This window comes from Cydia fagiglandana, chromosome 17 (assembly GCF_963556715.1).
Source record: "Cydia fagiglandana chromosome 17, ilCydFagi1.1, whole genome shotgun sequence".
In the NCBI taxonomy this organism is placed as follows: domain Eukaryota; kingdom Metazoa; phylum Arthropoda; class Insecta; order Lepidoptera; family Tortricidae; genus Cydia; species Cydia fagiglandana.
This window is the reverse complement of record NC_085948.1, coordinates 2,428,901-2,456,772: the sequence shown is the minus strand read 5'-3', so window position 1 is coordinate 2,456,772 and position 27,872 is coordinate 2,428,901. Positions and strand designations below refer to the sequence as shown.

Sequence of the window (27,872 nt, the reverse complement as noted above, 5' to 3'; positions counted from 1 at the left end):
CTAATGGTGACAAGTGCACGCTTTACCAGCTCGATGTGTTTTCTAACATTATGTGTTTTAGTATTTTCATTAGCATAGCCACGATGCGCGCAGGCAGCCTTTGAAAACTTACACATTATTATTCCGGATCGTTTTTATTTGCTAGATAGTTTAAAGGACACAAAATTTAAATATTTATTTCGAACGGCAAAAGCCGTTAGAAACTGTTTTTCAATATAGTCAGCTAAACTGGGGTACAAATTCAAAAACTCACCAGCAGTTTAGCTTCACGACCTTCCAGATGGAAAAACAGCAAGCCAATGAGTTGGAAATTTGTTTTTGCGACAACCGCCAAAAAGCAAACTGCTGTGTGGTGGGAGTGTGGGAGAGAGAGGGACGTATATGCTAGAAAAGGACAATACGACCGACAACAGGGTTGCCATTCTCAATATTATTATTAGGTTCCGAATAGCGGTACAGTTCTTTAATATAATAAAATCAACTCATCTAGACATTTATTTTACTTAAAGTACTAATATTGATCTAAATTTAATAACTTTTTTAATGAAATTGTATTAAATTATAGCCTAAAATCCAATGCAAGCACATCACACAATAAGATTGACTTCCCCTTAACTAAACTTTTTTTATAATTGCATTATGTTGGTGACATTGTTAAGATGTCTGACGGTCGTGGTTTACTTTTCTTTTGACAAAATTTAGAAAGATCGGAACTTAACTGGAGTTTCGTGGCATTAAGTCTAATAACCTTTCTTCACATGTAACTGTAAGTGCTGTACCTTTGTATTAATACACATTTGGCATCAGTGCTGCTATAAATTAACTTTCGGGAAGATAGTGCGTTGTCACGCGTGCAATGGCTATCGACACAGATTTGTCATTTTTCTCTTTTTGTATCCATGCGGATATTCTATAAACGTATCTCGTTACGTGTTGCAGGCAGTCTTCTGACCTAGTTATGGGAAAAACGATTAAGTGGAAAAAGAGACAAGGCGACCCAGGGGAGAACGGGGACGAATCGACGGAGTCGTGTGACGAAAATGTCAAGTCCGCATGTCCTCACGTCGCGAAAGCCGTCGACCTGACTCGGCTGAAGAAGGCACTGAAGATCGGAGGCTTCGAGAAGGAGTGCGCGGAGTGTTTGAAGAGTACGAAAACGGAGGTGTCTGACCCAGATTTTGTGGAGGATCTTTCCTTGTGGATGTGTTTAAGATGTGGCTCGCAGCTCTGCGGTCGCGCTCGTAACCAGCACGCTTTGAACCACTTCAACCGCCCGCACTCGGACTCGCACGCGCTAACCGCCAACACCACGACTTGGGCAATCTACTGTTACAACTGCAATGATGAGGTCACAGCCACAAGCTCTAAAAAGCTACATGAATGTATCGAGTACCTTAAAAAGCAGGCTCTATCTGGTGGCAGTACGAAATCCTTGCCGCCAATAGAACTGCCGCCGCCAGAGACAATAATAAAAACTGATTATACTTTCAAAGGCAAAGACAAAGCCATGGGATTTACCTCGCAGCGAGTGAGAGGTCTCTCTAACTTAGGAAATACCTGTTTCTTCAACTCGGTCATGCAGTGTTTAGTCCAAACGCCGTACCTGCTGCCAGTCTTACAAGAGATGTCGGCGACCGGGGAACAGTTCACGTTGCCCGGGGGCAAGTTGAGCATGAAGCTGGATGGAGAGGAGAAGGAGGTTGAGCTGCCCCCTATCACAGGACAGTTGTCCGAGTGGGGACCGTTGACTAGGACATTGGCGGAGACTTTGTCAGATTTGCAATCAGGTATGAAACTATTTTCATTTTTGTTTTTTTTTGATTATTTAAGGCTGTTATTTATTTTAACAGAGATTCGGTGTATTCTAATAACATTTCATTCCAGTAATATTAACCACTCCACTAAACACCTTATTCTCAGATTTTTTTACATAAAGTTTTCAATATTAACAAGCACCTTTTCAGTATTGCCACCTTTTAAGTACAATTGAACAAAATTCATTTCTAAACAACTACGTTGCTTTGATAAAGTATAATGAATTTTTCAGATTAAACAGATTAGTGATTACCAAACGTCGGACTATAGGGGGCAGTTTGAGGGCAAGGTAAGGTTTACAAAAAAAATCTTAACTTACGAGTATTATAATGTACCTAGTATTTGTAACATAGTTAGTTAAATTAGTTACCCGTTATCATTTATTCATCTTTAATGCGTAAATACTCTTTGAAGTGATGACTGATAGCCCACTGAAGTGGCCACTTAAAAAACAAATAAATAGCTGACATGCGTCATTATGACTTATGTGTATAGACTGGTCATATTTTTCATCAAAACGATTTCGACTGGCAAAGCATATTACTTTTTGGCAACCGGGTTTTTTAACCTAATTAGACCCCGCTGAATCCGAATTTGCCGGTTGCTCGATCGAAACCTTGACCGGAAGTGAGATATTTGACATTAAAGGTCCCTTTTTGTAGTTTTCCGTAAATAACTCTTAAACGGAGGCGCATAGCAAAAAATGTTCTATTACATAAGTAATCTGCATAAAATTGCCTACAAGAAAGATTCAGTACAATTTTTCGCTAGGATCAATATTCAAAGAGATATTAACGCGGGAAATTTAATTATAATCACTTCGAAGGTCCCTTTTTTTAGTTTTTCGTAAATAACTCATAAACGGCGGCCAATATCAAAAAATGTTGTTAAACGATAATAATCTACACAAAATTTTTAACAAAACAGATTCAGTACACTTTTCGCAGGGATCAATATTTAAAAAGATAATAAAAAGGGAAAGTTCTAGTATAATGAATTCTAAGTTTCCTTGTTTTTATTTATTCGTTAATCATTTGAAAAGTATGACTCATAGCAAAAAAAATCTTATACTTAAATAATAAACATAAAATTTCCTACAAGGAACATGTAGAACACTTTTCGCTAGGATCAATATTTAAAAAGACAAAGCAGCGGGTAAGTTAATTATAAATAATTTTAAAGTCCCTTTTTAGGGTTCCGTACCCAAAGGGTAAAACGGGACCCTATTACTAAGACTTCGCTGTCCGTCCGTCCGTCCGTCCGTCCGTCTGTCACCAGGCTGTATCTCACGAACCGTGATAGCTAGAGAGTTGAAATTTTCACAGATGATGTATTTCTGTTGCCGCTATAACAACAAATACTAAAAACAGAATAAAATAAAGATTTAAATGGGGCTCCCATACAACAAACGTGATTTTTGACCAAAGTTAAGCAACGTCGGGAGGGGTCAGTAATTGGATGGGTGACCGTTTTTTTTTGCTTTTTTCCTTTTTTGCATTATGGTACGGAACCCTTCGTGCGCGAGTCCGACTCGCACTTGCCCGGTTTTTAGTTATTTGTAAATAACTCGTAAACGATGTCCCATAGCAAAATAGGTTTTTAAGAATAAATTATCTACATAAAATTTCCTCCAAAAAACATCTTGAACACTTTTCTGTAGGATCAATATTTAGCGATATTAATGGAAGAAAGTTAATTACAATCAGTTCACAGGTCACGTTTTATTAGTTTTTCGTAAATAAGTCGTAAACGGTGGCCCTTTGCAAAATAATATTCTACATAAATATTAAACATAAAATTGTCCACAAAAAAGGTTCTGTACACTTTTTCGCTACGATCAATATTTAAAGAGGTATTAAAGAGGGTAAGTTCAATAATCAATAATAATTAATTTCCAAGTCCCTATTTTCAGGTTTTCGTAAATGACTCGAAAACGGATAAATGGGGGGGGGGGAATGGTCATTGTTTGGCTATGGGGGGGGGGCTTTATCTCCGAAACTACTGGGTTTACCTATAGATGACAGGAAAACCTATTAGAAATATGCAGTCAAGCGCGAGTCGCACATTACTTAGTTTTTGAACCGACCCCTACGGGTTTTTTAATGGCAATTCACTCGCGTTTCACATATAAAAATACGTTGTTGAAATTTGGGTAGTGTACGGAACCCTTGCAACGCGAGTCCGACTCGCGCTTGGCCGGTTTTTTTCCTTTTGAGGTACGGAACCCTAAAAACTAAAAAGAAGTGACATGTGAATTGATCGTAATGAACTTTCTTTCTTTAATATCGTTTCAAATATTTATCCCAGAGAAAAGTGTTCATTATGTTTTCATAGAAAATTTTATGCCGATTTTTTATTTACAAGAACATTAAGGACTTACTTTGCTATGAGCCTTATTTTACGAGTCATTTACGAAAACCTAAAAATGTGGACCTGGAAATTGATTATAATTAACTTACACCCTTTAATACCTCTTTAAATATTGAATGTAGCGAAAAAGTGTACAGAACCTTTTTTGTGGACAATTTTATGTTTAATATTTATGTAGAATATTATTTTGCAAAGGACCACCGTTTACGAGTTATTTACGAAAAACTAATAACAAGTGACCTGTGAACTGATTGTAATTAACTTTCTTCCATTAGTATCGCTTTAAATATTGATCCTAGAGAAAAGTGTTCAAAGTGTTTTTTGTAGGAAATTTTATGTAGATTTTTTATTCTTAAAAACCTATTTTGTTATGGGACACCGTTCACGAGTTATTTACAAATAACTAAAAAGGGACTTTAAAATTATTTATAATTAAATTACCCGCTGCTTTGTCTTTTTAAATATTGATCCTAGCGAAAAGTGTTCTACATGTCTCTTGTAGGAAATTTTATGTTTATTATTTAGGTATAAGACTTTTTTTGCTATGAGTCATACTTTTCAAATTATAAACGAATAAATAAAAACAAGGAAACTTAGAATTCATTATACTAGAACTTTCCCTCTTTATTATCTTTTTAAATATTGATCCCTGCGAAAAGTGTACTGAATCTGTTTTGTTAAAAAATTTGTGTAGATTATTATCGTTTAACAACATTTTTTGATATTGGCCGCCGTTTATGAGTTATTTACGAAAAACTAAAAAAAGGGACCTTCGAAGTGATTATAATTAAATTTCCCGTGTTAATATCTCTTTGAATATTGATCCTAACGAAAAATTGTACTGAATCTTTCTTGTAGGCAATTTTATGCAGATTACTTATGTAATAGAACATTTTTTGCTATGCGCCTCCGTTTAAGAGTTATTTACGAAAAACTAAAAAAAGGGACCTTTAATGTCAAATATCTCACTTCCGGTCAAGATTTCGATCGAGCAACCGGCAAATTCGGATTCTGCGGGGTCTAATTAGGATAAAAAACCCGGTTGCCAAAAAGTAATATGATTTGCCAGTCGAATCAAGAAGGAGAGCGATTTTGAATTTTTATGTCTAGTCTAGTAGTCCAAGTACGTTTATAAATAACGCAGTTAGTTGCTATGATATTTGGAATTTCACATTATAAATACTAGGTACCAAATACTAAGTACAAATACTCGAAAAAGAATTGATTGAATTGCGAACCTTACCTAACATTCTGACATGCCACGAAAATGCCCGCTGGAGTCCGACGTATGGTGATTACCAAATACCAATACTTGACCAAATGATGATACAAAATCTCTCTTGACAATAATATATTGCCTCCATACATAAAATAAGTCAAAGTGGAGAAGATACAACAAAAACAACTAACATTTTATTATAAGCTTTAATTATTCTACAGAACTAACAACAGAATCATGTAAAATACAGTATTTTAACATAACATCCTTCAGTTCAAAGGTCATTAACACTGATTTCTAATTCAACAGTTCATGGCAACTCTGCCTGTAATACGATACTCATTATAATTAGCTGACTAATGACCCAGTTTGGGTTGCTTTGTTTTAAACTCGTCTTATTGTACGCACATGTCTATTGCGTGTCATTAGACATATGCATTTGATAACAGTATCAGTCTTGGTACTTACCTCTTTTGTTCTGGAATCAAGCCAGGAAGTTATGCTATTAATGTTATAAATGTGAACATTTTAGCTTGGATATTATTTCCTCAGCTTAGTTAAGCTTTTTCATAATAATAAATTTGGCAAACAGACAATAAAGGACATAGGATTTAATAACCCAAAATCTCGTCAATTCAAGCCTTATTGCCACTTCTGTGAAAAATTCTGCTTAAGAAAAAAAATACAAAAAGATGACATACATATGTCCTACTAGCGACCCGCCGGATTCGCATGGGTTACACAAAACCTTAACAAATTTTTACACGACTGCCCGAACAAAAAGAGTGTATTGTTTTCAGCATTCATGTTTGTATGTATATGCAGGGTGTCCCAGAAATCGACGTCAAGCCGTAAACGGATGATAGACCAAGTCATAACAGTTATCATAAAAATACAAAAAAAAATCCAACTCATGTTTTTTAAAAATTATGGTCACTTTAAAAATTTACTAAAAAATCCACACCCTTGGATTTATTTTTGTATTTTTATTATAACTGTTATGACTTGGTCTATCATCCGTTTACGGCTTGACGTCGAATTCTGGGACACCCTGTATGTAAGTGAGTTTCTTTATTCCATCATAACTTCTGAATGCCTTAACCGATTTTTACGAATTATACACCTAAAACTTCCTCAAGAATCAGTGTATTGATAAGTGAAAGCAGTTGTTGAGTTTATTGCGAACATACATACACACAGACAGACGCGGGGACTTTGTATTATAAGGTGTAGTGATAGACAGAATACTCTTCATTGGCACACCTCTGTAAAGGCTCCTGTACATATTGGGCCTGTGTGGGCCAGTCCAAGGGACGCTTTTATGCGTTAGAGCAGCGGTCGGCAATGTTTTAGCAGCCAAGGGCCACAGAGTAGTTAACGAAGATGACGCGGGCCACACTTTGGTAATATTTGTGACTTTAGCAGACATTGTCGATCGTCATTGTAATATGTAATAATCCTTTATTTCAGACAGTAGATTGCATTATTTTTCTACAGTTCTTGCGTTTTTTTCTGTCTGTGTGCCATTTATTGGCAAAAGGCCTCCTCCAACCTTCTCCATCGTCCTCCGATCGTCATTACTACATACAAAATAGCCAGGGAGGCTCGCGGGCCGCAAGCGAGAGGTTGGCGGGCCGCATGCGGCCCGCGGGCCGCTGGTTGCCGACCGCTGCGTTAGAGGGAGCAAGTGATATTGCTATCTCATTCGACCGCATGGCTGCGTCCCTTGGACTGGCCAGCGTTGGCCCAATATGTACAGGGGCCTTAAAAGATACAGCTTAAAGAGAGAGGCAGCCAAGCTAAAAAGCGATCTCTTCCAGACAACCTTAAACCAGATAAAGACTTAAATAAATTACTTTGACCAATTTACCAAGAAAGGCATAGGACTCCACATAAGCCACATTCTTGATATACACAACAGCCCACATAGCAATGACATCAATACTCCCAAGGTGATAATGCTATCCATATAGGCATCACATTGACCTTATGATAAAAGAATTGCGTTATTTAGTAGATAACAACACTCACTAACTTTTATGTTACTAATTGCTAATTGTTATGCTTATGACAGATAAGAGCACTGAAATTACAGTGGCACCTGCTTGTTTTTATTTAGGGTTCCGTATCCAAAGGGTACAAACGGGACCCTATTACTAAAACTCCACTGTCGTGTAGTTCATACCTTATCTGTTCATAGTAAATAAAATAACACTTTACATCAACATTGTAAATTTATGAAAACAAATGTGAGTCTGTTTCACAAAGTTTGTTTATCACTCATGGCTAAAGGCTGTGTAAACGGATATCCATAACAAACATAATACCATGCAGTTTGAAGACTGCCATGGTGGATTGTACAGTCGCCATCAGATATATTGGAGCGGCCAAGGTGCTCACAAATTTCTGAGCACGCCTTTATTGTCAAGGCGTTAGAGTGCGTGTTCAGATATTGTGAACACCTTGGCCGCTCCGATATATCTAATGGCGACTGTACTTGATTGATTGATTTTGACATGATTTGTTGCCGGCTACATATACTTTTATTGAAAAATCATATCAGTATATTTTTCAGAACTAATAGAGTGTTCAAAGTTCTTTGAGCAATGATTTTAGTGTATTGGATACATTTTGGGGAGTGTGCATAGAAATGGCAAAACTTGTATTCCACCTTCAGACAAATCTTATTTTTATGTAAAAAAAAACAGTTATTCTTGAAAGCTATGTTTTTTATGGTATCAAATTGGGACATTTTTTGTACAAATAATTGAGTTTCGAACTGGTGCATCACGCCATACAAAAAAAACCGCAAAGATATACAATAAAAAATGAGGACTTACTTTTTGTCAAGATAGAAATTGCCAACAACCGTTCTAATATTACAGTACACATACTTTATCAAAATACACATGGAAATCATGATATTACAAATATTACAATGAGAATAGGGTATTTTCCTACTAGTCAAATCAGTTACTTTTTTAGAACTCACAATGATTTGCTAATATGGAATTTATATGAAACATTACATCGTGACGTCACGGTCAACTCACCTACTTTTTTTTTATATTTCTATCCGATGTATTAAATAGAAATTATGTTTAAAAATAACTCCTATCTGTGTTTTTCTAATAATTATCTGGTGCTTTATTTCATGCATGGTGTAAAATAATTTATTTTAAATACAGTATAATACCCCAATTGTTTTTGTTTTCAGGAGAAGGTGGCGTGTACACTCCTCGCAAACTGCTCTCGGCGCTGGTGAACAAACTGCCTCAGTTCGGAGGCGGCGACCAGCACGACGCCCATGAGCTGCTGAGGCATCTTCTAGAGGCCGTCAGGTGTGTTCCAAAGATTTGTTTATTTAGCCCCCCCCCCCCCCCCACATCTAGCGTCTTTCGAGCGTCGGCGTCTGTCGGCGTCTGGTCAGCGCTATGGAAAATGACGTCGCTGCGCAGTTGCGTCGACCTTGCGTCGACCAGCGGCCATAGAGTTTTAGACGCCGACGCTCGAAAGACGCTAGATGTGGGGGGGCTAAATTGCTTGTCGAGACTTCCCAACCGTGTATGTAGCATATTAACTAACATGATGATGATAATGGTGTCCATTTATCATCAGGGACGTAGGGCTTACAGAAATTATTTCCATTGATTAAGGTCCTGCGCGGCCTCTTCATACTTCTTCCAGCCTTACGACTGACATATAATATCTTTAGCAAAACCACCAAAAAACTATACCAAACAATAACAATTACTTATTAAATCAATAAATTGTACCATTTTCCAGATCGGAGGACCTAAGACGCTACCAGTCCGTGATTCTCAACAGCCTGGGCATGAACTCCAAGGTTGACCCGTCCAAGGTGGACGGCGAGGTGAAGCAGAAGGTCAAGTTCTACGGCCAGCAGGCTTCCGACACCATGCTGAGGCCGGAACAGGTTAGTGACCAAGCTCCAGATCGGAGGACCTAAGACGCTACCAGACCTAAGTTGCTATTTTACATCAACCTGTAAAATAGCAACAACAATCATAGAAGAGAAAACTTAAAAGGCCTCTACTTCCTGGTGGGTCTTGCGGAAGTCTGTTATTGTCATTTCAAATTAGGTAGCATTTGTTTGAAAACAATTTTCGATGTTAATTTTTTGTCATATTTCTGGTTGCAGGTGTTCCGCGGCTTCCTCGTGTCCACGCTGGAGTGTCAGGAGTGCTTCAACCACTCAGACCGCACGGAGTACTTCCTGGACCTGTCGCTGCCCGTCGCCGCCTCCCGTCCGCAGCCGCCAGCGGTTGTTCGCAGGAAAACCCCCAACGGTATGTCTACATGTACACACAATACTCGTAGCGAGGCAGGGTCGCCATGTGAGGCGGGTGACGCTTCCAGACGGTTCAAGAATGACAGGAAAACCCCCAACGGTAAGTCTACATGTAGGTACACACAATACTCATAGCGACGCAGGGTCGCCATGTGAGGCTGTTGATTCCAGACGGTTCAAGAATGACAGGAAAACCCCCAACGGTAAGTCTACATGTAGGTACCAGTGGCGTGCAGTGCATACAAAAAAGGGTAGGCACTAGGGTAGGCAGTCCATACAAAATGACCAAAAAAAAAGTTGCCGATTTTTATAGTTTGCGTTACATTCCTTCAAGAATGACTCTTCTAGAGCCCGATTTAAGTCTTATCTCCACTGCACGCCACTGGTAGGTACACACAATACTCATAGCGAGGCAGGGTCGCCATGTGAGGCGGTTGATTCCAGACAGTTCAAGAATCTTTCTCATATAGAAGATATGCTTGAAGAGCGACGTGGTTGCTGAATCGCCTAAGATAAGATTTGGCTTTTCAAGGTATGTGTATATCTTACCGAGCAAACTATGTAAAGATGTAGGATTGGTCTCTACGAATGATGTTCTCCTTGAGATTTTATTGAGAACATTTCCACGAACACGTTCTAATTATTTCAGCAACGCAATACGAAATGGATGAATGTACATGTCGTAATGAAACTTTTCCGTTTCCACATATTTTCTGATAAGATCCAGTAAAAATACTGGTCTGAGTGACGGCTTTTTTTGAACCCGTATTGTTTTTGTTACCTTAAATTTGTGAAGCATGGACTTTATTTACTACAAATTGCCCAAATTCTTAAAAAAAATAAGGTACAGTCAGCGTCGTATAGTAGGTAGCATCCAAAGTATTCAAATAGTTCGGTACACCATTCAATATGTATGGTGTACCGAACTATTTGAATACTTTGGATGCTACCTACTATATGACGCTGACTGTACAGATGTTGCTTGCAAGAAAACAAACTGATAAAACAAGAATTTGCCAAAAATTTCATTTTTGGTACAAGCTTTTATCGCTGACTGTACTTTTCTTACGACAGACAACTAATACTCATCGAGACAATTCTAAAAACCCCTAACACAATTGGGTTACGTTGTTTCATCACAGAGTTCCTATGGCCACCTCCTGTCTCCATCATCAGATCAGCTCGATGGTACCATAATATTGCATTGTCATCCGATTTATACATGCATGCAAAATTTCAGCTCAATCGGAAACCGGGAAGTGGATCAAATTTAACTTGCAAGATTTGATTACAAACAGACAGACAGACAACGGTCAGGTGAAAGTAAAGAAAAGCTTGTAAAAAATAGACATTCCCTATGTGTACTAACATTACCAGCTTGCCCCTAATCGCATTTGTGTGTACTGACTAAACCCCGTATTTTCAGAGGAGATGTACAATCAGTACAACACTCAGGAAGAGAATAAGCCCTCGAAGCACCAGCTCAAGAAGGAGCGTATCGCGGCGAGGAAAGCGGCGCGCAAGAACAAAGGTGCATAGCATGGCTTACGACGCTTACCATATTGCTATAAAAAAAATTATTATAGGGCATTCTTACACAGACACTTTCCACTTTTTACAGAGACTTTTCTTTTGCAATTTTTTTACAATACTGCTTATACATATGTCTTTTTCACAGATGTATTTATTGTGTAAATGGCGACTATAGTATTCCACACTTATATAATTCCCAGCTTAAAACTGAAGCTAAAAGGGTAACATTTCTCACCAACTTCTATACTTCCAGGTAATTCCACGTCAAAGGAAGAAACCACTACCGACGCGAACTCTAAAAAAGAAGATGGCAAGTCTTCATCCGAACAATCCGACGCCGACGTAGAAGATAACCTAGAAGATGCTCCGAGGCGAGCAGACACCCACAGTACCTCCGTCGGAACCCAGGCCATCGCCCACACTGCTGCCAATTTTGCTCATTACCTCAATATGGAATCCGGGTATAATTCAGAAAAAGTCATAAGCTCAGACTCCATCCGGACCAGCCCGGTGCATTTAGCCGAAAAGGAAACTCCAGAAGAGAATGGGAAAGAGTATGTTGACTCATCCACGTCGACTATGGCTGTCCCACTGGAATACAAGCCTCTCGCACCATTTGAGAACCTGTCCAATCCGGACTCTGGAGTAGCAAGCCCTGAAGCCACTAAGCATAACTCCACAGAGACAGTTGACCATGTAGACTCTCCAACTGATAATAAGGAGCTTGGTAGTCCCAGTTCGCTTTCAAGCGAGATAAATTTGGAGCTAACAGAACCAAGTCCGGGAACGGAACCGGAGAGACCTGTATCCAGGATTGCTTTCGCTCCAGAGTATACGAATAAAGTTGTATCTAGGGGGATCAGTGTAGCTGGCTCAAGGCAGTTGCTAGAACAGAGCGGAGACAGCAGTTATGAGTCCCCACCTGATGCGAAACCAGCAGATACAGAACTGACTAATCATGTCGAAGTCACGAATAAACTTGATAAGCTCAAACTAGATATGGAAGAGAAGAGTCTAATTGTCCCTCCGGCCCCAGCTTTGCCCGCCCCGTTACCGCGGCCGACGCTCGGGGGCGCTGACGACAAAGGCCTCATGGATTTCCTGTCCTACTCCCGCAATTCGACCCGCCATGTGTGCGACGAGGACGAATGCAGCGTCGCCTCCTGCCTTAGCCAGTTCACAGCTTTGGAACTGCTTACTGGGAACAACAAAGTTGGATGTGACACTTGTACTAAGCGGGAAGGCCAGGAAGGAGGAAAAACAGTCTACACAAATGCTACTAAACGCTTCTTAGTGGCCAGTGCTCCGGCTATCCTCATTCTACATTTGAAGCGTTTCCAGCTCGGACCTCGCTGTATGTTCAGGAAAATGTCCAAGCATGTGGACTTCCCGGCCATCTTGGACTTGGCACCGTTCTGCGCCATGGACAAGCTTCGCAAGCAGCCCGGCATCAACCGGACACAGGAACAAGTACTGTACTCTCTATATGGAGTCGTTGAGCACTCCGGAGGCATGCACGGTGGGCATTACGTTGCATACGTGAAGGTTCGGGCGCCATTGCGACGCGATCATCCTCGTTGGGGCTTCCTACCTAAAAGCGCTAATGTGCCTGCCGCTGAAGCCCAAGAAGCACCAGAGCCTGATTCAGAGTCCGAACTCTCCGGATACGAGTCCGGTGAAGGAGCACCTATGCCCGACTCCCCGCCTGGCAAGTGGTACTACGTCTCTGATAGCATGGTATCGGAAGTGAGCGAGGATAAAGTATTAAGAGCGCAGGCCTACCTACTCTTCTACGAGAGGATCCTATAAGCCTAATTTAACCAGCGTGCTGTATATAGCTTGTTAGCTTTTCCTTTTCCTAGTTGGTTGCCACGGTGATCCGTGTTACTCTGTTTTGTTTATTGTATCCTTAGGACAGGTAACCATGCTCGCCCCAAAACGCTGTCCTAGCGACGTCCCACGGTTAAAGGTACCTTATGGCGCTTACGCTATTATTAACGCCGCTCCAATATGCGGCGCTATGCGACGTAAGCGCCAGCTGCCATAAGGTACCTTTTGCCGTGGAACGTCACATATTGTATTTTTTACGGCTCTACGCCTCAATTATGTACACATTTATTCTCGTATTAATAGAATAGACAGTTAACTGATATCATACTCTAGTTTTAAAGAGGAAAAGTAAGCTGCGTTCTTCGTTTAATTTTGAGGTCCAGTTTCGACCGCTTTAGTTTGAACCTATGTATATAATTTTTTCATACACACATGATTTAATTATGTCACTAATTCAACGGTTAACCCGTGGAGCGCCCTATAGTCTGTATCTTTAGGTGTTTAAATAAAAGTAAACAAACAATTTGTAAAGTTTCGGGTAGTTATAACATTTATTGGTTAACCGATCAATTAAAAAACCGCCTGGATCAGTCACTGAACGGCCTGAATTTAACCTACATTATTTGATCGTGTAATGTTTTCATCTACCCTCAACTGGCTTAACGGGTCATTTGAGGGTAGATTTTGTTTCCTTTTATTTAAATACCTAAAGATACAGAGTATAGTATCACACGTGTGATACTAACACAATTTGGATCGTAGCTACTCAGTATCAGACGTGTTACTAGAGATCAATATGGGTTTTAGGTTTAGGACTTCAGCTCACTCCTCTTAACACATTCACTGCTAAAATGGTCATAGCCTATAACATGAATGTCCCGGTGTGTAGAGAAAATTCATCGTAGAGGCAAAATGACAGTCATAACGCTGAATGGGTTGAAACTTGTATGGTATCTGATTGCATTTTATTAATACGACTCTTAACAGATGTGCTTGCGGAAAGTTTCAAAAATTCCCGGAAATTTCAGGAAACTTTCATTTAGGAAACGGATAATTTCAATCCCCATACAAACTCATAAGTTTCCGAAATATTTCAATGTGGAAATTTCTCTGAAACTTTCCGACGTCACTTCAGTTCGGAACTTAGTCATTGCAGATGAAAACGTACGTCGTATAAACTAAGGAATTGATAACAATGAATTATGGTACTGATTGGTGCATTGATGTACTGCGATATATATAGTTACTCGCATAAGAGTCATACGGACCTAGGCGCCGCCATACAATCGGAGTTACACTCATTTTAAAATGACATTCAAAAGTAACATAGGGTAATTCGCCAGTAACTGGCCACCCTAAACTAAAAATGATTTCTATTCACCTATAAATAGAATTCATTTTGGTGGCCAGTTATTGGAACCTTATACTAAAATGAATTCTGTTTATAGGTAAATAGAATTCATTTTTAGTTTAGGGCGGCCAGTTACTAAAAGTGGCCACATACTGGCGAATTACCCTATCTATGTCTGGTTTCGTTGCTAGAATTGTAATATTAAGCAATTAGAGCAGTTTTACATACAAAAACTAGTACAGTCGCCATCAGATATATTGAAGCGGCCAAGGTGCTCACAAACATCTAAACACGCCTCTGTCAAGGCGTTACAGTGTCACATATATTTGAGCACCTTAGCCGCTCCGATATATACTGATGGCGACTTATCAGACAAAGATGTATGTTACATAAAATGTTCATGCCAAGTTTCATGTAATTTAAGCATGCCATTTTAAAATGAGAGCGTAGCTTCAATTGTATGGGTGCGTCTTTTTGTCGGGTCCGCGTGTCGCATAAGACGTAATATTAAGTCGTCTTTCATTTTACAAGTTATTTTACTCTTGAACGTTACATAGCGGTTCTCACTAAGTTTTAAATGTTACGAGACGTTCGTTTTTTTAACGTATTTATTCTTTTCTGTATTTATGTTTGTCATTTTTGTTGTTTTGTGGCCCTGTTAACTCGGGAGCGAAGGACTACAGGGTGGTTCGGCAGACGTGAACAGAATAACAAGTCATAAGGGTAACTTAGACAGGTTGATATAAAGTTTCTAGCTTGGTAATAAGATATAGGGTTACTTTTTCTTGCTACTCGTTGCCATGGTTACGTTTTCTTGGGTCACTTTTGAAACTCTGTTGTTATGGCATTTCAATAATATTTCGTGGTTATCATATGCCCTTTACTTTAGGTCATCTACCAAGCATGTTAATAGAACGCGTTACAGGCAGTTTTCTAACAAACTTTGCTAATATGGTCTCCTAGCTGACGGGATCAAATAAAACAACCGTAATATAGTTAGGTAACCCTTATAAAATTTGGTCACAATATTTATCACTACGATTTTGTTTGTTTCAAAGGTGATATCGCTGACCCAATATTACAGGGTTCTGTGTTACATTTTCAAGATACTTGAAATTTGACTTAATGTCAAACATCAATATTTTATTCAGCAAACTGTCATACAAACCGTCACTATGACAATGTTCAAATGTCAGTTGGATAAAAATGAAACATAGAACCCTGTAATATTGGGCCAGCGATATGATGACCATGATTTTTCAAGTTAACAATTTTGTTCCTGTTCACGTCTCTTAAATCACCCTGTATAGGTATATAGGGTGCGTCCTATATTCTCCATAGTCTTCCACTGCAGTGTCAAGCCTGTATACATCTGGTACAATATCGGTAACGCCATTCGTAGTAATGAAAGTAGCATAGTTATTTATTGTAATGTGATGTCGAATAACATTTTACTGCTAAGTCGTTCTCAAATTTAATATATTTAATCGGGTCACTCACGTTTTAAGTCGAAAATTGCTCGACATGTTTCGCTACATAACGAGGACTTCAATGGGCGCACGCCTTGGCAGACTTAACCGATTCGTTGCTGATGACCCGCCTGCCGCGTCATCAATGTTTTCGTGTGGCGCATGACACGGCAGGCGTGTCATCATATTCTATGGCGCATGGCACGGGTGCCGTGTCATGAAATGATTGTTCCGCGCCACAGCCAAGTTTTCGAAAATGGAACACGCAACGAATCGGTGAAGCATATTTCGACTCGACTCGAGAATTAAAATACGTGAGTGACCCGATTTAATATGTTTGATAAGTCCTCATTAAAAGCTGACAAAACATCGGTATCGTTTAATAAAGCTTTGGTTTCCTAGGAGAGCGGTGTTGACGTTGGTGGCTGACGGTGTGCTATGACGCCGTGGAACTTTCCACATGTCCTCACCTTAAAGACGGCCGTCTTTTTGCGTCCGCTACATGACGGCACCGCTTTCCGAGGAAACCAAAGCTTAAGAGTTATCAATAGTAGAAAAGTATAGCCTAAGAAAATAATATGCCTCGAAATACACCGTGTTTTTTTTTTATTTCCGTTAATTTCAGGGGTGCATTCCTGAGCTTAAATCAAGTAACTTTCTCAAAGACACCGATATTCTAATTAACTCCATTTCGGAGATAATCGATAATTTATTTTTTTCCTATAAGGCCTCTACAAGCGTGTACACTTGCCTTAGGGCCGGTTTACATATTATTAGTGTTTAGAATGAGTTCATGCATTTGCTACTAGACTTAAGTACAATCTCGGTCGATCGATGTTCGAAATGACATTGATATGTCACAGATTTCAATCGTTTGGTTGAGTTAAATGTAATGCCCGTGTTACAACAACGCTATATGCTATAATTACTTTATAAACTCTTTTTTTCTTCAAAAAACAAAAAAAAAATATTTTGAAAATTAACTATGCCATTTAGTTCTCTTAAACGTACTTAACCATACCCCGAAGTTAACGGAATTCAATAAAAACGCGGTGTAGATGGCGCTGTACAGGTTCATTTATGCACTAACTCTGGCTTGCAAAAGTTGATGTTTGACATTTCAGTGTCCACAAAACATGGCTGAACTATCAGCGCCCTCTATTTCAGCAGTTAAACTAGGTGGCACTTTTTAGTGTTCCGTACAAAACTTTGTTTACGGAACACTTATTTCTTAACACATTCAGGGCGACTACGCGCTACATACGGCGAAACCGTGGCTACGCGCTACGAGCGTAACCCGTAGCACTTAGTGGCAATGAATGTGTTAAGCTTATTTCTTCTGCAATTGATAACTTTTTTGATAATTGATAATATTTCTTAACCATTTGATTTGATTGTTTTGTTGACGCTCATCATTATCATGCATTTTATTAAATTTAATCGTGTCACAAGGAAGCTAATGTTAGGGCGAGGGCAGATATCGAAACCCGAGCGTAGCGGGGATTGCAAATGCCGTCCGAATCAATTTTACTACTGAGTTAAAACGCATTTCAAAAGAATACTGTTTTAGTCCAAAAGCTAACGATATTGGAGTATTTGGAGTTAAATAAACCCCACAGTAGGATTCTATGAGAAGTGTTTTACCACAGTCTATACAGTCGTTCGACGACGGGGTTTGCGCGCACCCGAGCTGCATACATCGCATTGTTAGTAGCTCGGTACACGTCAATGGCCGTCGGACTACTGTTACTTTTTTTACACTGTGGTTTTACTATGTTATGATTTACCTATATTCAAGTCTTTAAGAAGGTTACTATAATTCTGTCTTCGCCATTTTGCAGTGTATTACCTAACAGATATATTTGTGACGTCCCACCGGTAAAGGTACCTTATGGCGGTTGGCGCTTTCGCTAATATTAATGCCGCTCCAATATTATTGCGGTGCTATGCGACGTAAGCGCCAGCCGCCATAAGGTACCTTTTGCCGTGGAACGTCACGTTTGTACAAGATGCTCAAAAATATCTGAGCATTCACTAACACCTTAACAATAGAGTCTAGTTCAGATATTTGTGAATACCTGTCCTCTAAATATTGGTCTATCTAGGGATACCCTAGTTCTATCTAGATCTCCTGCAAAATTTCAGACTGACATTATAATTAGGTTATAGGCAATCTAGACCTAGTCGATTGGATAATCCTAGAATTTTGGAATCTGAAATAAACACGTTATTTTAGAATCTAAAGTAATGTCCCGATTTTTATAACTAGACAATTTTGTTTTACCATTATAACATTTATAACGTATATTTTTAGTAATATAGTGACTCGTAAAGTACAAACTCATAAAAAAAGGAGGGGTTTATTGTATAATAAAATACAAGGTATATATTAGTATTAGCTTGTATTATATGTATTATGCAATAGGCCCATGATAGCGCAATTTCGTTGTAAATTAACCTTTTGGCCGCCGGACCTAGTCCGCAAAGACGCTCACTCACACGCCAGAGCAAATTTTAAGTAAACAACTAATAAAAAGTTTAGGGATTGCAAATAGTGATATCGATATTTACAATATTTAATAAAAATCTTTTTAATTTAGCTTTGTTCTTATCCTGTTTTAATTTCATTCCAAATTGCCAAAATTAAACATATGTTTTACACCCGAAAATGTTTAAAATATAGGGATTTAACATAAAAAACAACCACTAAACAATGTCGATTCAAGACGTGATATCGCCGCACTAGGCTGTACGAGAAGTCTTTTATACAAGACAACGGCGCCCATGGACTGCCCGCAGTGCAGACCGACAAGGACTGTTTCCGCGCGGATCAATTAATAATAGTCTCTAGGTCAACGGCGTAAGCGCTTGTCGGTACGTAAACTTTATTGGCGTAACGTTAAAGCTGCGCATCATGTGTCGATAAAGTCAATATACCGGAACTGTTTTAGTGAAAATTACACGTGGGTTGAATTTTTTATGAGTGAAGATATTATTCCGGAATTAGAATCGATCATTATAATTTCAGTTTGGTTTACATTAATCTATAGGTAAACTCTTATCAAAAAAACGTTCAACGACTTGTTATAAAAAAATTACACATTAACTTCAATGTTATAACAATAAAAGTAAAGTCTGATAAACAGGTATGATCCTGTACCACACTTGTGCGAAGCGGTCGCTGCGGTGTATCCCTTCCCACTAAGCTATAAAATAACATCAATTATTTTTTTTATTTATCTCTTCTGCAATTAAATAGTCCACAATCTACAATGGCAAATTTACTTGTCTGACTCTACTTTATAGAGCTAAAGAAGCTACCTGAACTTTAAATATAGTTATGCCTATCTGACTCTCGTTCTACGTATTCTAGTAAGTAGTTACCTACTATTCGTTGAAAAAAATTGGCGATTAACAAGTGTTCAAATACTTAGATAAAAACATATTTCTGACTTTATATTTACTTTAAAAATTCCCATATCGAGTTAACATTCCCATCCCTAGCTGTCTTTTATACAAGACAACGGCGACGAGGAACATGAAAAATGTTGAAAATTGGAGCAATTTTTTTAAATGCCTTATTATAAAAGAAGGGATTTATATAGCGGCTTAAAAAGCAAATAAATGAAAAAACAAAGACTTTAAATATGAACACGAGTGTAAATGAAATTGCAATTGTTATTATTTTCACATTAACTCAGTGGTTGAATTTGTGTCTTGTATACAAGACGACGGCGCCAGCGTATCGTTCTATCGTTGTCTTCTATACCGGACAACGGCGGTCAAAGGGTTAAAGTATCTTTGAAATATATAAGTAGATGGCGCTTTAACTATTTCTAAATATTGTCAATGACAAAAACGGAAGTTAATGAATTCACCCGCAGTCACTATATTATTAAAAATGTTACTCTAAACACATAACCCTCTTTTTTGGGGCAGCCGGGTAAGCTTAGCCCACTTTATGCATTTGCCAGATTTCCTGCTAAGTTAGTTGTCTATGTTGATTTATATATTATTTGATAAATTTTGTATATTGAACTCCAAACATATTATTGCGTTAAACTTGTGTATTAAAATAAATATGATTTTAAAACGTCGAGGTTGTTTTATTTGACAATGAAGGTAGACTTAAATACAGGTAGTCTAATTCGTTGTATTTTTGGTCCAAATGTCAATTAAAATAATCCGTTTATGTAAAAAAAGAAGTGATAAGTAGAATCTTAAAAAGGATCCAAAATTGACAACACATTAATTAAATACATTTTCTGGTTTATGCGGAATCTTGATATATAATTCATGGCTAAGGGGTCATCCATTAATTACATCACACGTTTAGCACTAGGGGGGACGGGTTTGCCAAATGTGACCAAGTGTGACAAGGAGGGGGGAGGGGTAAAAAAACCTAGAAATTCGTGTGACGTAATTAATGGATGACCCCTAAGTAAATATAACCCTCGATTGTGAACTGAAAAGTTGTTACCAATTTTTTTTAAACTGATGACTAAAATTCGGTCAGGATGCTTATTATACCATCCACTCGCTTATCATACAGCAGTGCATAATAGTTTTCCATCGTATTTACTCGGAACCGTTCGTTGTCATGCTACTTCAGTCAACCTCAGTACTTTTTGTACCGAGACTGACTGAAATAGCAAGACACGTTCGTACGTTTCCGTGATAATACGATGGAAAACTATGAATGCACTACATCTGTACAGTCTGCGTCAAATATATTCTAGCAGTATATATGGTGTAAAGAACTATTTGACCAATTTTGCAGCTATAATACCGGGTGTGGCTTGTTATATGAGCAAAAAATTTAACTGTAGGCTGTACTTCCTCATACATACCGACATTTGTTCAGCGATTTTTAAAAATCACTTGTGGTTTGATTTTTAATACACTTTAAAGTTTATTCTAAGACGCAATGTATTGCGAATTTTGTTATGTTTAAGGCTTGACAAGCAACGTCAATCACAATGATATGGCGTGGCGATGGCGTCCAGTGAAGATAATATTTATTTTGTATGAAAAATAGCGAGTCTAAAAAATACTTCATAATTTTTAAAAGATGTTGAATAAAAGTGTCACCGTTTGAGGCGTACAATCTATGTTTTAATTATTTGCTCGTGATACAGGCCACACCCGGTATATTTGATGCTAACTGTTAAAAGATACAAGAGGATAATTTCTATTGCCACCCCATGTATGCTATAAGTTCGTCTTCCTCTTCTTCAGCAAGTCCAGGTGTGATCCATCGAATGGCGTAAGGCACGTTATTTTGGGCACTTCCAGCATAGTTAACTCTATAATGCAGTATAACACCTGGAGAGCTTCCTTGGCCTTTTGGAGAGCCTGTGGACAAATTAATATTAATATTATTTCTTTAACCATTTTCCAGGCCGTATGTACAGTCACCTTCTTATAACCCGGCAACCTTCAAATCAAGAGTAAACAGGCACCTTCTGGGCGAGCTCGCTCCATCGTAGGCCACGTCTACGCCTCGGCTAGTCTGTGGCCATGAGTAAGCCCCCATTAGCACGACAGCTTTTTCAACGCGCGTTAAAAAAGCGTTTGAATGACACAAATCGATAACCATGTATTCACACGACAGCGGTGGCGCTTTTTATAAAGCGTTGCTCGATTTTCGACTTTAAGCCTTGGTTATTAAGTCGAATTTAGAGTGCGGACAGATTCAAGCGCTTTTTTAACGCGCGTTGAAAAAGCTGTCGTGCGAATGGGGGCTAAGCCAATTCATAAGTAATAATAATTTAAAAAACCTGCAATAATATGTTTCACAACGAAGGCTGCAAAAATATCTCGCACTCTTATTTGTAGTGCCATAAAAGCGTGTCACATATTTTTGCTGCCTTCGAAGAGTAGGTAACATATTATTGCAGGTGACTGTACCTACTGATGGTAAGGATGAAGGTTCATAGGTCACTAGATAAGTTTTGCAATAGACAAATATGAAACAAAGATATCACATATACTTTAAAAAAAACTATATTTCCATAGACAAAGTTTGGCGGGAAAGTAATACTTTATTTTTATATTTGCTTATAAAAAATAGATTTAAACTTAGAAAATGCCGGCGTGGGATAGAGACGACTTACAAATATTATCATTTCATACAAAGTTTAAATCAATTTTTTTAATAAGTAGGTAGATTTAATAAAGTAAATGTTTTCCCACCACAAAGTAAAAAGTATTTATGTGATAGGCCTCCTCTGTGTTTTATATATTTGTCTACTGCGAAACTTATCTAGTTACCCATGTAATCTATGTAGGTACAAGGATTGGTTCAAGGTTTAGCCATAGACTAGGAATCCTCTAGACCGAGTTTAGAGCAATTATTTCATGCAACCCATGATGCCAAAAATGCGGGGGTGCGCGGGACGAGGTGAGCGAAGTCCCGTGCCGTGATTGGTTCGTTCAAAGACACGGACGTCACACAAAGACATTTTCGACTCGAACAGTCAGCAGCAGAAGTTGCTAAGCGGGCGAGGTGTTCTAAATTACCTTGACACGCTCTTATTCTCTTAACAATAAAGTCGCATCAAGATCATTTTGAACGCCTCGCCCGCTTAGCAACTTCTGCTGCTGACTGAACATGGAGTAAAATTACCGTATGCGTGGCAGAGGGAGTAGCGCGACTATACTCAGTCTAGAGAATGTTTTGTCTGTGGGTTTAGCAAAACGGGCGATAAAATATAAAACTAAAATTTACCATGAGAGCCTTCTCTTTCAGCTGCGGATTCGTCGCCATCTGTTTCTTCAACTGATTCATCTCCTGCGGCGTATACCCGACCAACTTAGACAGAACATTATTAGTGAAATCCACATCCAAAGTCCCCGTACCATCGACAATAGTACACCTCAAACTCCACCCTTCCTTACCCACAGACAATTTAGACAATAGCTTCATTATCTGTGCTTTCACTCGGAATACTCTCCCAGCTTTCTCTATCTCTCTCATCTCGTTTATCAGTTTTAAATACGTAAATGGTTCAGATGATATCTGGACAGGATCTGTATCAAATTTAGATTCTAACTCTCTTAAATAATCTTCGTCTTCGGCGAATAAATCGTTGTCGTCTGGGTAATCATCGACCCTATTTAGAGTACTAATAGGGTCTATTTTTAATTTCTTCTCGGGTTTATTATTATCGTCAGTTAATGACCGTTTATTAGTTAATTGCGCTTCTATAGCTGCTAATTGGTCTACGTCGATGTCATCGTCAGCAAAGTTGGCTTGTTGGACGCTGGTGACGACGGCTATGGGTCGGGGTGGGTCAAATGTCTGCTCGAAGCGTTGCTCGCGGGCTGGAGGCATTTCGGAGTGTGGTGGGGGTATATCGTTTCGGTGGACCGTTGTGTTCAGATCTGCAGCGGTGCCTAAAAATAATTAAATTATCACGTTTTGTGGCGTGGTGTTAAAAATGCTTTTGCTTAGTTCTAATCCTTTGGACGCCTCGCCTGTCGTGCACGGCGCGTCATTTTGGTGGGAAATCTTTTATGGACACCTGACCAATGACCACTGAATTGATATTATAATCAAGTATAATTTTTTTTATATAGCTATATGAATCCAGTATTTATCCAGCACTTAAATACTATTTTCAATTTATTTCCAACTATCTTGTACCTTGAGTCATAGGCAAGCCAAGTTTGCTGGACAGCAAACCAGCCAAGGAGTTGGAGACAGCGATCTCCTGCACTTCACCTCCAAGCAGCTCTATAGAGCTTTCTGTGAGCAACAAGACTCCACGCCGACATTCTATTGGACCTGGAAATATCCGTATCCACATTTAAAACGAGGTGTGTATTGCTTTCCATCGTATTTTCTCGGAAACGTTCGTATTTGCAAAAAGAATAGATAGTATAGAGGGGACCTGTCATAGTAAATGTTGTAGTCACTGTAAATTTACTGCCATCTATCGACACACGACTATAACTCAAAATAAACACGTATAAAATTATCAAAATATGAATAATATGGATAAATGATTTTATTATTTTTATACCATTTTGACCCATGTTCATTCACTGATGTCTATGTGTTAAAATTGTTAAATATGAAACGATGTCGTCACGCCATCTAGCCGAGAATAGGCTAAAGGTGTGTGCGCCATCTATCCGAGAATGACTTTTTCTTGATTTCCGAGGCACGGTTTTTTCTTAGACTTTATTCATCTTATACGAAGTTATATATGTCTTTGGTATTTGTCGTACCACTTCAGTCAACCATAGTACTTTTTGTACCGAGACTGATTGAATTAGCAAGGCACGTTCGTACGTTACCGTGAAAAAACGATGGAAAATAATATTACGAACCAGTGGTAGTTTAATAATGCCTAAAGTGAAAAATAAAGTACCTATTTGTAACGAATGTTTGTTCATCATGCTAAACCAGTGTACAAGGCTCGGAACCGGTTTTATCTTCATACATAAAATACCGGTATTATTTACGTTCTTTTTCGTTCTCCGGTTTATTATTTAATCGAATAAAACGAAGTTGTTACCTAAATAAATACATGATTTGACCTACGTAAAGAGCGTAATATAATTAAAAATATTGGGTTATTTCGGTTTATTAAAAAAAAACCGGTTCTGAGCCCTGCCAGTGTAACAATTTTTGTGTAAAGCTTGGTTAGAAGTAGGTAAATTGTGTTGGTTATTTCTTTAACTATAGTCTGTATCTTTAGGTATTTAAATAAAAGTAAACAAACAATTTGTAAATTTTCGGGTAGTTATTACATTTGTTGGTTAACCAACCAAATACAAAAACGCCTGGATTAGTCACTGAACGAACTGCCTTTAACCACAAAATATATAATAGTACTAGGTACAGAAGACTCACTCTCTAACAAAACGCGTCTGTTACGATCAGCACAGATATGGCCGCTAGGTGGCGACAGCGCCACGCGCGGCTTATGGCAAACCCCAAAATTGGGGTCGAACGGATGCACTTTTAGCTACCTGTAGCAAAGCGACGAAATCGCGGAGTGAGCCACGCCTGCTTTAACCTATACTGCAAAACGTAATTCAAGACCAAAAAAAGTAAGAAATGTTGCCACTTTTTTACTAGCGCGTCTTGTATTTATGTACAAATAAATAAATAAAAGTACTTTTTTAAATAGTAGGAGTAAAATTACTAATAAATAAATTATCTTAGCGTGATTATTTATCAAAAGGAATTTACAATTTTAGAAACAAATTATTGCAATGGCAACATTGTCTCACTTTTTTTGGTCTTGAATTACGTTTTGCAGTATACATATTTGATCGTGTAATTTGATATTTGATATTTATTGAAATCAAATTTTACAGCATTACAGCTAACACCAATGCACTGTAAAATCAAGTAGTAAAATTAAGTACCTAAGTAAAGTAAATAATAAAGCAATTAATAAGCTACTAAGATATTACATGTTTGATTCGCAAAAACGTAAAAAATCTTTAAAAAGTTTATGACTTTCGTCGGCAAACAAGTCGGAGTTAGGTGCAAAAGATAAGAAATTATTAAGGAGTGTCCGGGAACGGACAATTGGAGAGTACTGGTGTGCAGTCGTGTGAATGGTTCCATTATCTAGGAGGTGATGGCTACGACAACGTAGGTAGTTGTCGGGAACAAAAAAGGTAGTCGTTTTCGTCACCAAGTCTAGGCAGTCTGATTCTCCCCTTAATATTTTAGATGTAGTAGACATTAGATTGACATTACGCCTTATCTCGAGGGAGTTAAAGCGTAGCATGCCCAGCAAAAATTTGGTTGGGTATAAAAAGGGGTAATACCCGTAAGTTTTTTTATATAAGAAACGGAGAAAAGCTTTCTGTACCTTTTCTAAAAGCAAGGTGTAGGATTTTTCATGCGGGTTCCAGATTAAAGTGAATGTTATGGAGCCATTTGAGGGTAGATTTGTTTTCTTTTATTTAAATACCTAAAGATACAGAGTTATTTTTTTTACTTACCTTTAATGAGAACTTTACACCCAGGAGTGATGTCGCAACTGAGGTTCCTCATGGGTTTGTATTCTATGGCTGATATTTCTTGAACACCATCAGTGAGATACAACTTTATCATTCTGAAAATAATAGGAAAACAAAATATAACACTGCCTGGAGGGTAGACTTAAATAAGTAAACATTTCCTCTTTACTCATTTATATGTAGTAGATTTGTAGTGCAGTGGTTCCTAACCTTTATATTGGTAATTGGTACCCCTTTGACCCAAACAAAAAAGGATTGAAAATTAAAGCAAAAGGTAACTTCATTTTTTATGGTTACTAAGGTGTTATTACCTACTGCATACTATTTCAAATGGATTGACCCAAACAGTGATCAACACTAAACTGACTGAGTGAGCAACTTTCCCCAGGAAATTGCCGCGCGAAGCAGTTCGGTCGCTGGAGTGAGACGGACTTGCTTCGCCCGAGGCATTTTGTCTGGCAATATGTCATATATTTTTTTAATCGCTTACCTATGGTTTGGCACTTTATCTTCAAACTTTGTAGTGGCTTCTAAGTTTTCTGTGTTTACTTTCTGGAGTTTCATATACTGCTGATATGCAGGTGTGCCTGAAAAACACACATAGTTTTCATTCAAATTTCAAATCAGCACATGTTCACCATATCAGCTTTATATCTAAGAAGTACAGTCAGCTGTAGAAGAAGCAGAGTATGTGAGGTGCTCAAAATAAATGTGAAAAAAAAAAATTACATGTACAGTTGACTTCAAAGATATGTTTACACTTTTGCACCCTACTCCTTTGTAATAAGGCGAAAAATGTAAACATATTTTTAATGTTGACTGTACCAAAATATTGAACACCTCAACTGCTTAGTTACTTCTGCTACTGACTGTATTTGATGTTGGCATAAATTGACTGCCAAGACAAAGTATGTAAGGGGGCACCAACATCTCAGGAATCAATTGAATCTGATGGACAACCCATGCTTAGGGCATCAAAATGCTTTGATCAGGCACTGAAGGTTTGTCTTGGTTACTGACCTCTCTAGATCACAAGCAATACACTTCATACTTTCAGTGCCAAGAATCTGCTAGTCAGGTTAATTTTTTATTGGAAATAGGGCGCTTGGCACTCAAAGTGTTAACTGACCATGGGTATAAGATATAAGGGAATAAGGTTTTCAAATTTCAATGACTAGATACAGTAGGGGAAAAGGTTAATGGACTTCTATTGTAATTCTGACTGGCAAATGTGTGCCAGGGTTAACTTTTTGTATATATGCGTTCGATAATATTGTAAAAAATACACGGCTGATTCAAGGACTGGTTATGTTACCTATATCTACGGCAGCGTTGATTTGCAATGCGAACCTCCCATTCATCACGGTTTTCTGCTGATTCTTCAAATTAGCAGGCAAAGACCCCGGGCATATTTCTTTTAGATCGTTCAGAAGCCATTGCTCTTTAGCCAGATTCTGTATATCCGACTCACTGTAATTGTTGCTGCCATCCTCAGTCAAATACTCAACACATCTGTAATAAGCATTTTAATCAGAAATTTTGTCTAAAAGTACAATAAACAACGATATATTTGGGTTTTGTGGAAAGTTTACCCGGTCAACCATTCATCTTCAACACGCATAAAATTAGATGCTAGGAAATTCCGTACGGAATTTATTAAATTACTTGATGACATTTTAAAACCAAAGTGTACATATTATTTATTTCTAAACATAAAAATACAACAATATTTCATCTCATGCACTCCCTCTATTTACGAATTCATGTCATTCATGTGTCAGATTTGACAATGACATTACCATCCGTCACATAGTAAAAAAATCAGTATGTTTGAGTAAAATTTTAACACGTTCAAAATTATTTAAACTTTGTTATTGAATGGGCAGCTTTATTTACTAAATGTATTGCTAGGAGAAAAAAACAATTCACGTATAATTCTAATTTCTATTTTAATTCGGAGCTTGTAAGAAATAAAGAAAAGAT

General features: G+C 38.2%; 3 protein-coding genes across 6 annotated transcripts in view; 2 read left to right on the top strand and 1 right to left on the bottom strand.

Annotated features, from left to right (window-relative positions):
• LOC134672787 (tRNA (adenine(58)-N(1))-methyltransferase non-catalytic subunit TRM6) overlaps positions 1-27,872 on the top strand; it is a 193,673-nt gene that overhangs the window by 8,870 nt on the left and 156,931 nt on the right. The window lies entirely within an intron of this gene.
• LOC134672763 (ubiquitin carboxyl-terminal hydrolase 16/45) lies at positions 626-19,996 on the top strand. Of its 3 annotated transcripts, XR_010099385.1 has the most exons (8): positions 626-766; positions 940-1,787; positions 8,622-8,745; positions 9,191-9,341; positions 9,567-9,714; positions 11,143-11,247; positions 11,503-13,167; positions 13,298-19,996. XR_010099385.1 is itself a non-coding variant. In XM_063530706.1 (7 exons), the coding sequence occupies exons 2-7, from the start codon at positions 959-961 to the stop codon at positions 13,056-13,058; spliced, it is 2,913 nt and encodes a 970-aa protein (XP_063386776.1). In that variant the 5' UTR covers positions 626-766; positions 940-958; the 3' UTR covers positions 13,059-13,203. The 3 variants fall into 3 exon arrangements, 2 of the variants coding, with proteins under 2 accessions (XP_063386776.1, XP_063386777.1); XM_063530706.1 differs by lacking the exon at positions 13,298-19,996 and having other exon boundaries at positions 11,503-13,203; XM_063530707.1 differs by lacking the exons at positions 11,143-11,247; positions 13,298-19,996 and having other exon boundaries at positions 11,503-13,204.
• On the bottom strand, positions 17,250-27,650 carry LOC134672765 (recQ-mediated genome instability protein 1-like). Its single transcript, XM_063530708.1, has 7 exons — positions 27,482-27,650; positions 27,205-27,401; positions 26,380-26,476; positions 25,872-25,984; positions 23,548-23,688; positions 22,630-23,297; positions 17,250-21,254 (listed from the first exon to the last, which is right to left on the bottom strand). The coding sequence occupies exons 1-7, from the start codon at positions 27,562-27,564 to the stop codon at positions 21,111-21,113; spliced, it is 1,443 nt and encodes a 480-aa protein (XP_063386778.1). The 5' UTR covers positions 27,565-27,650; the 3' UTR covers positions 17,250-21,110.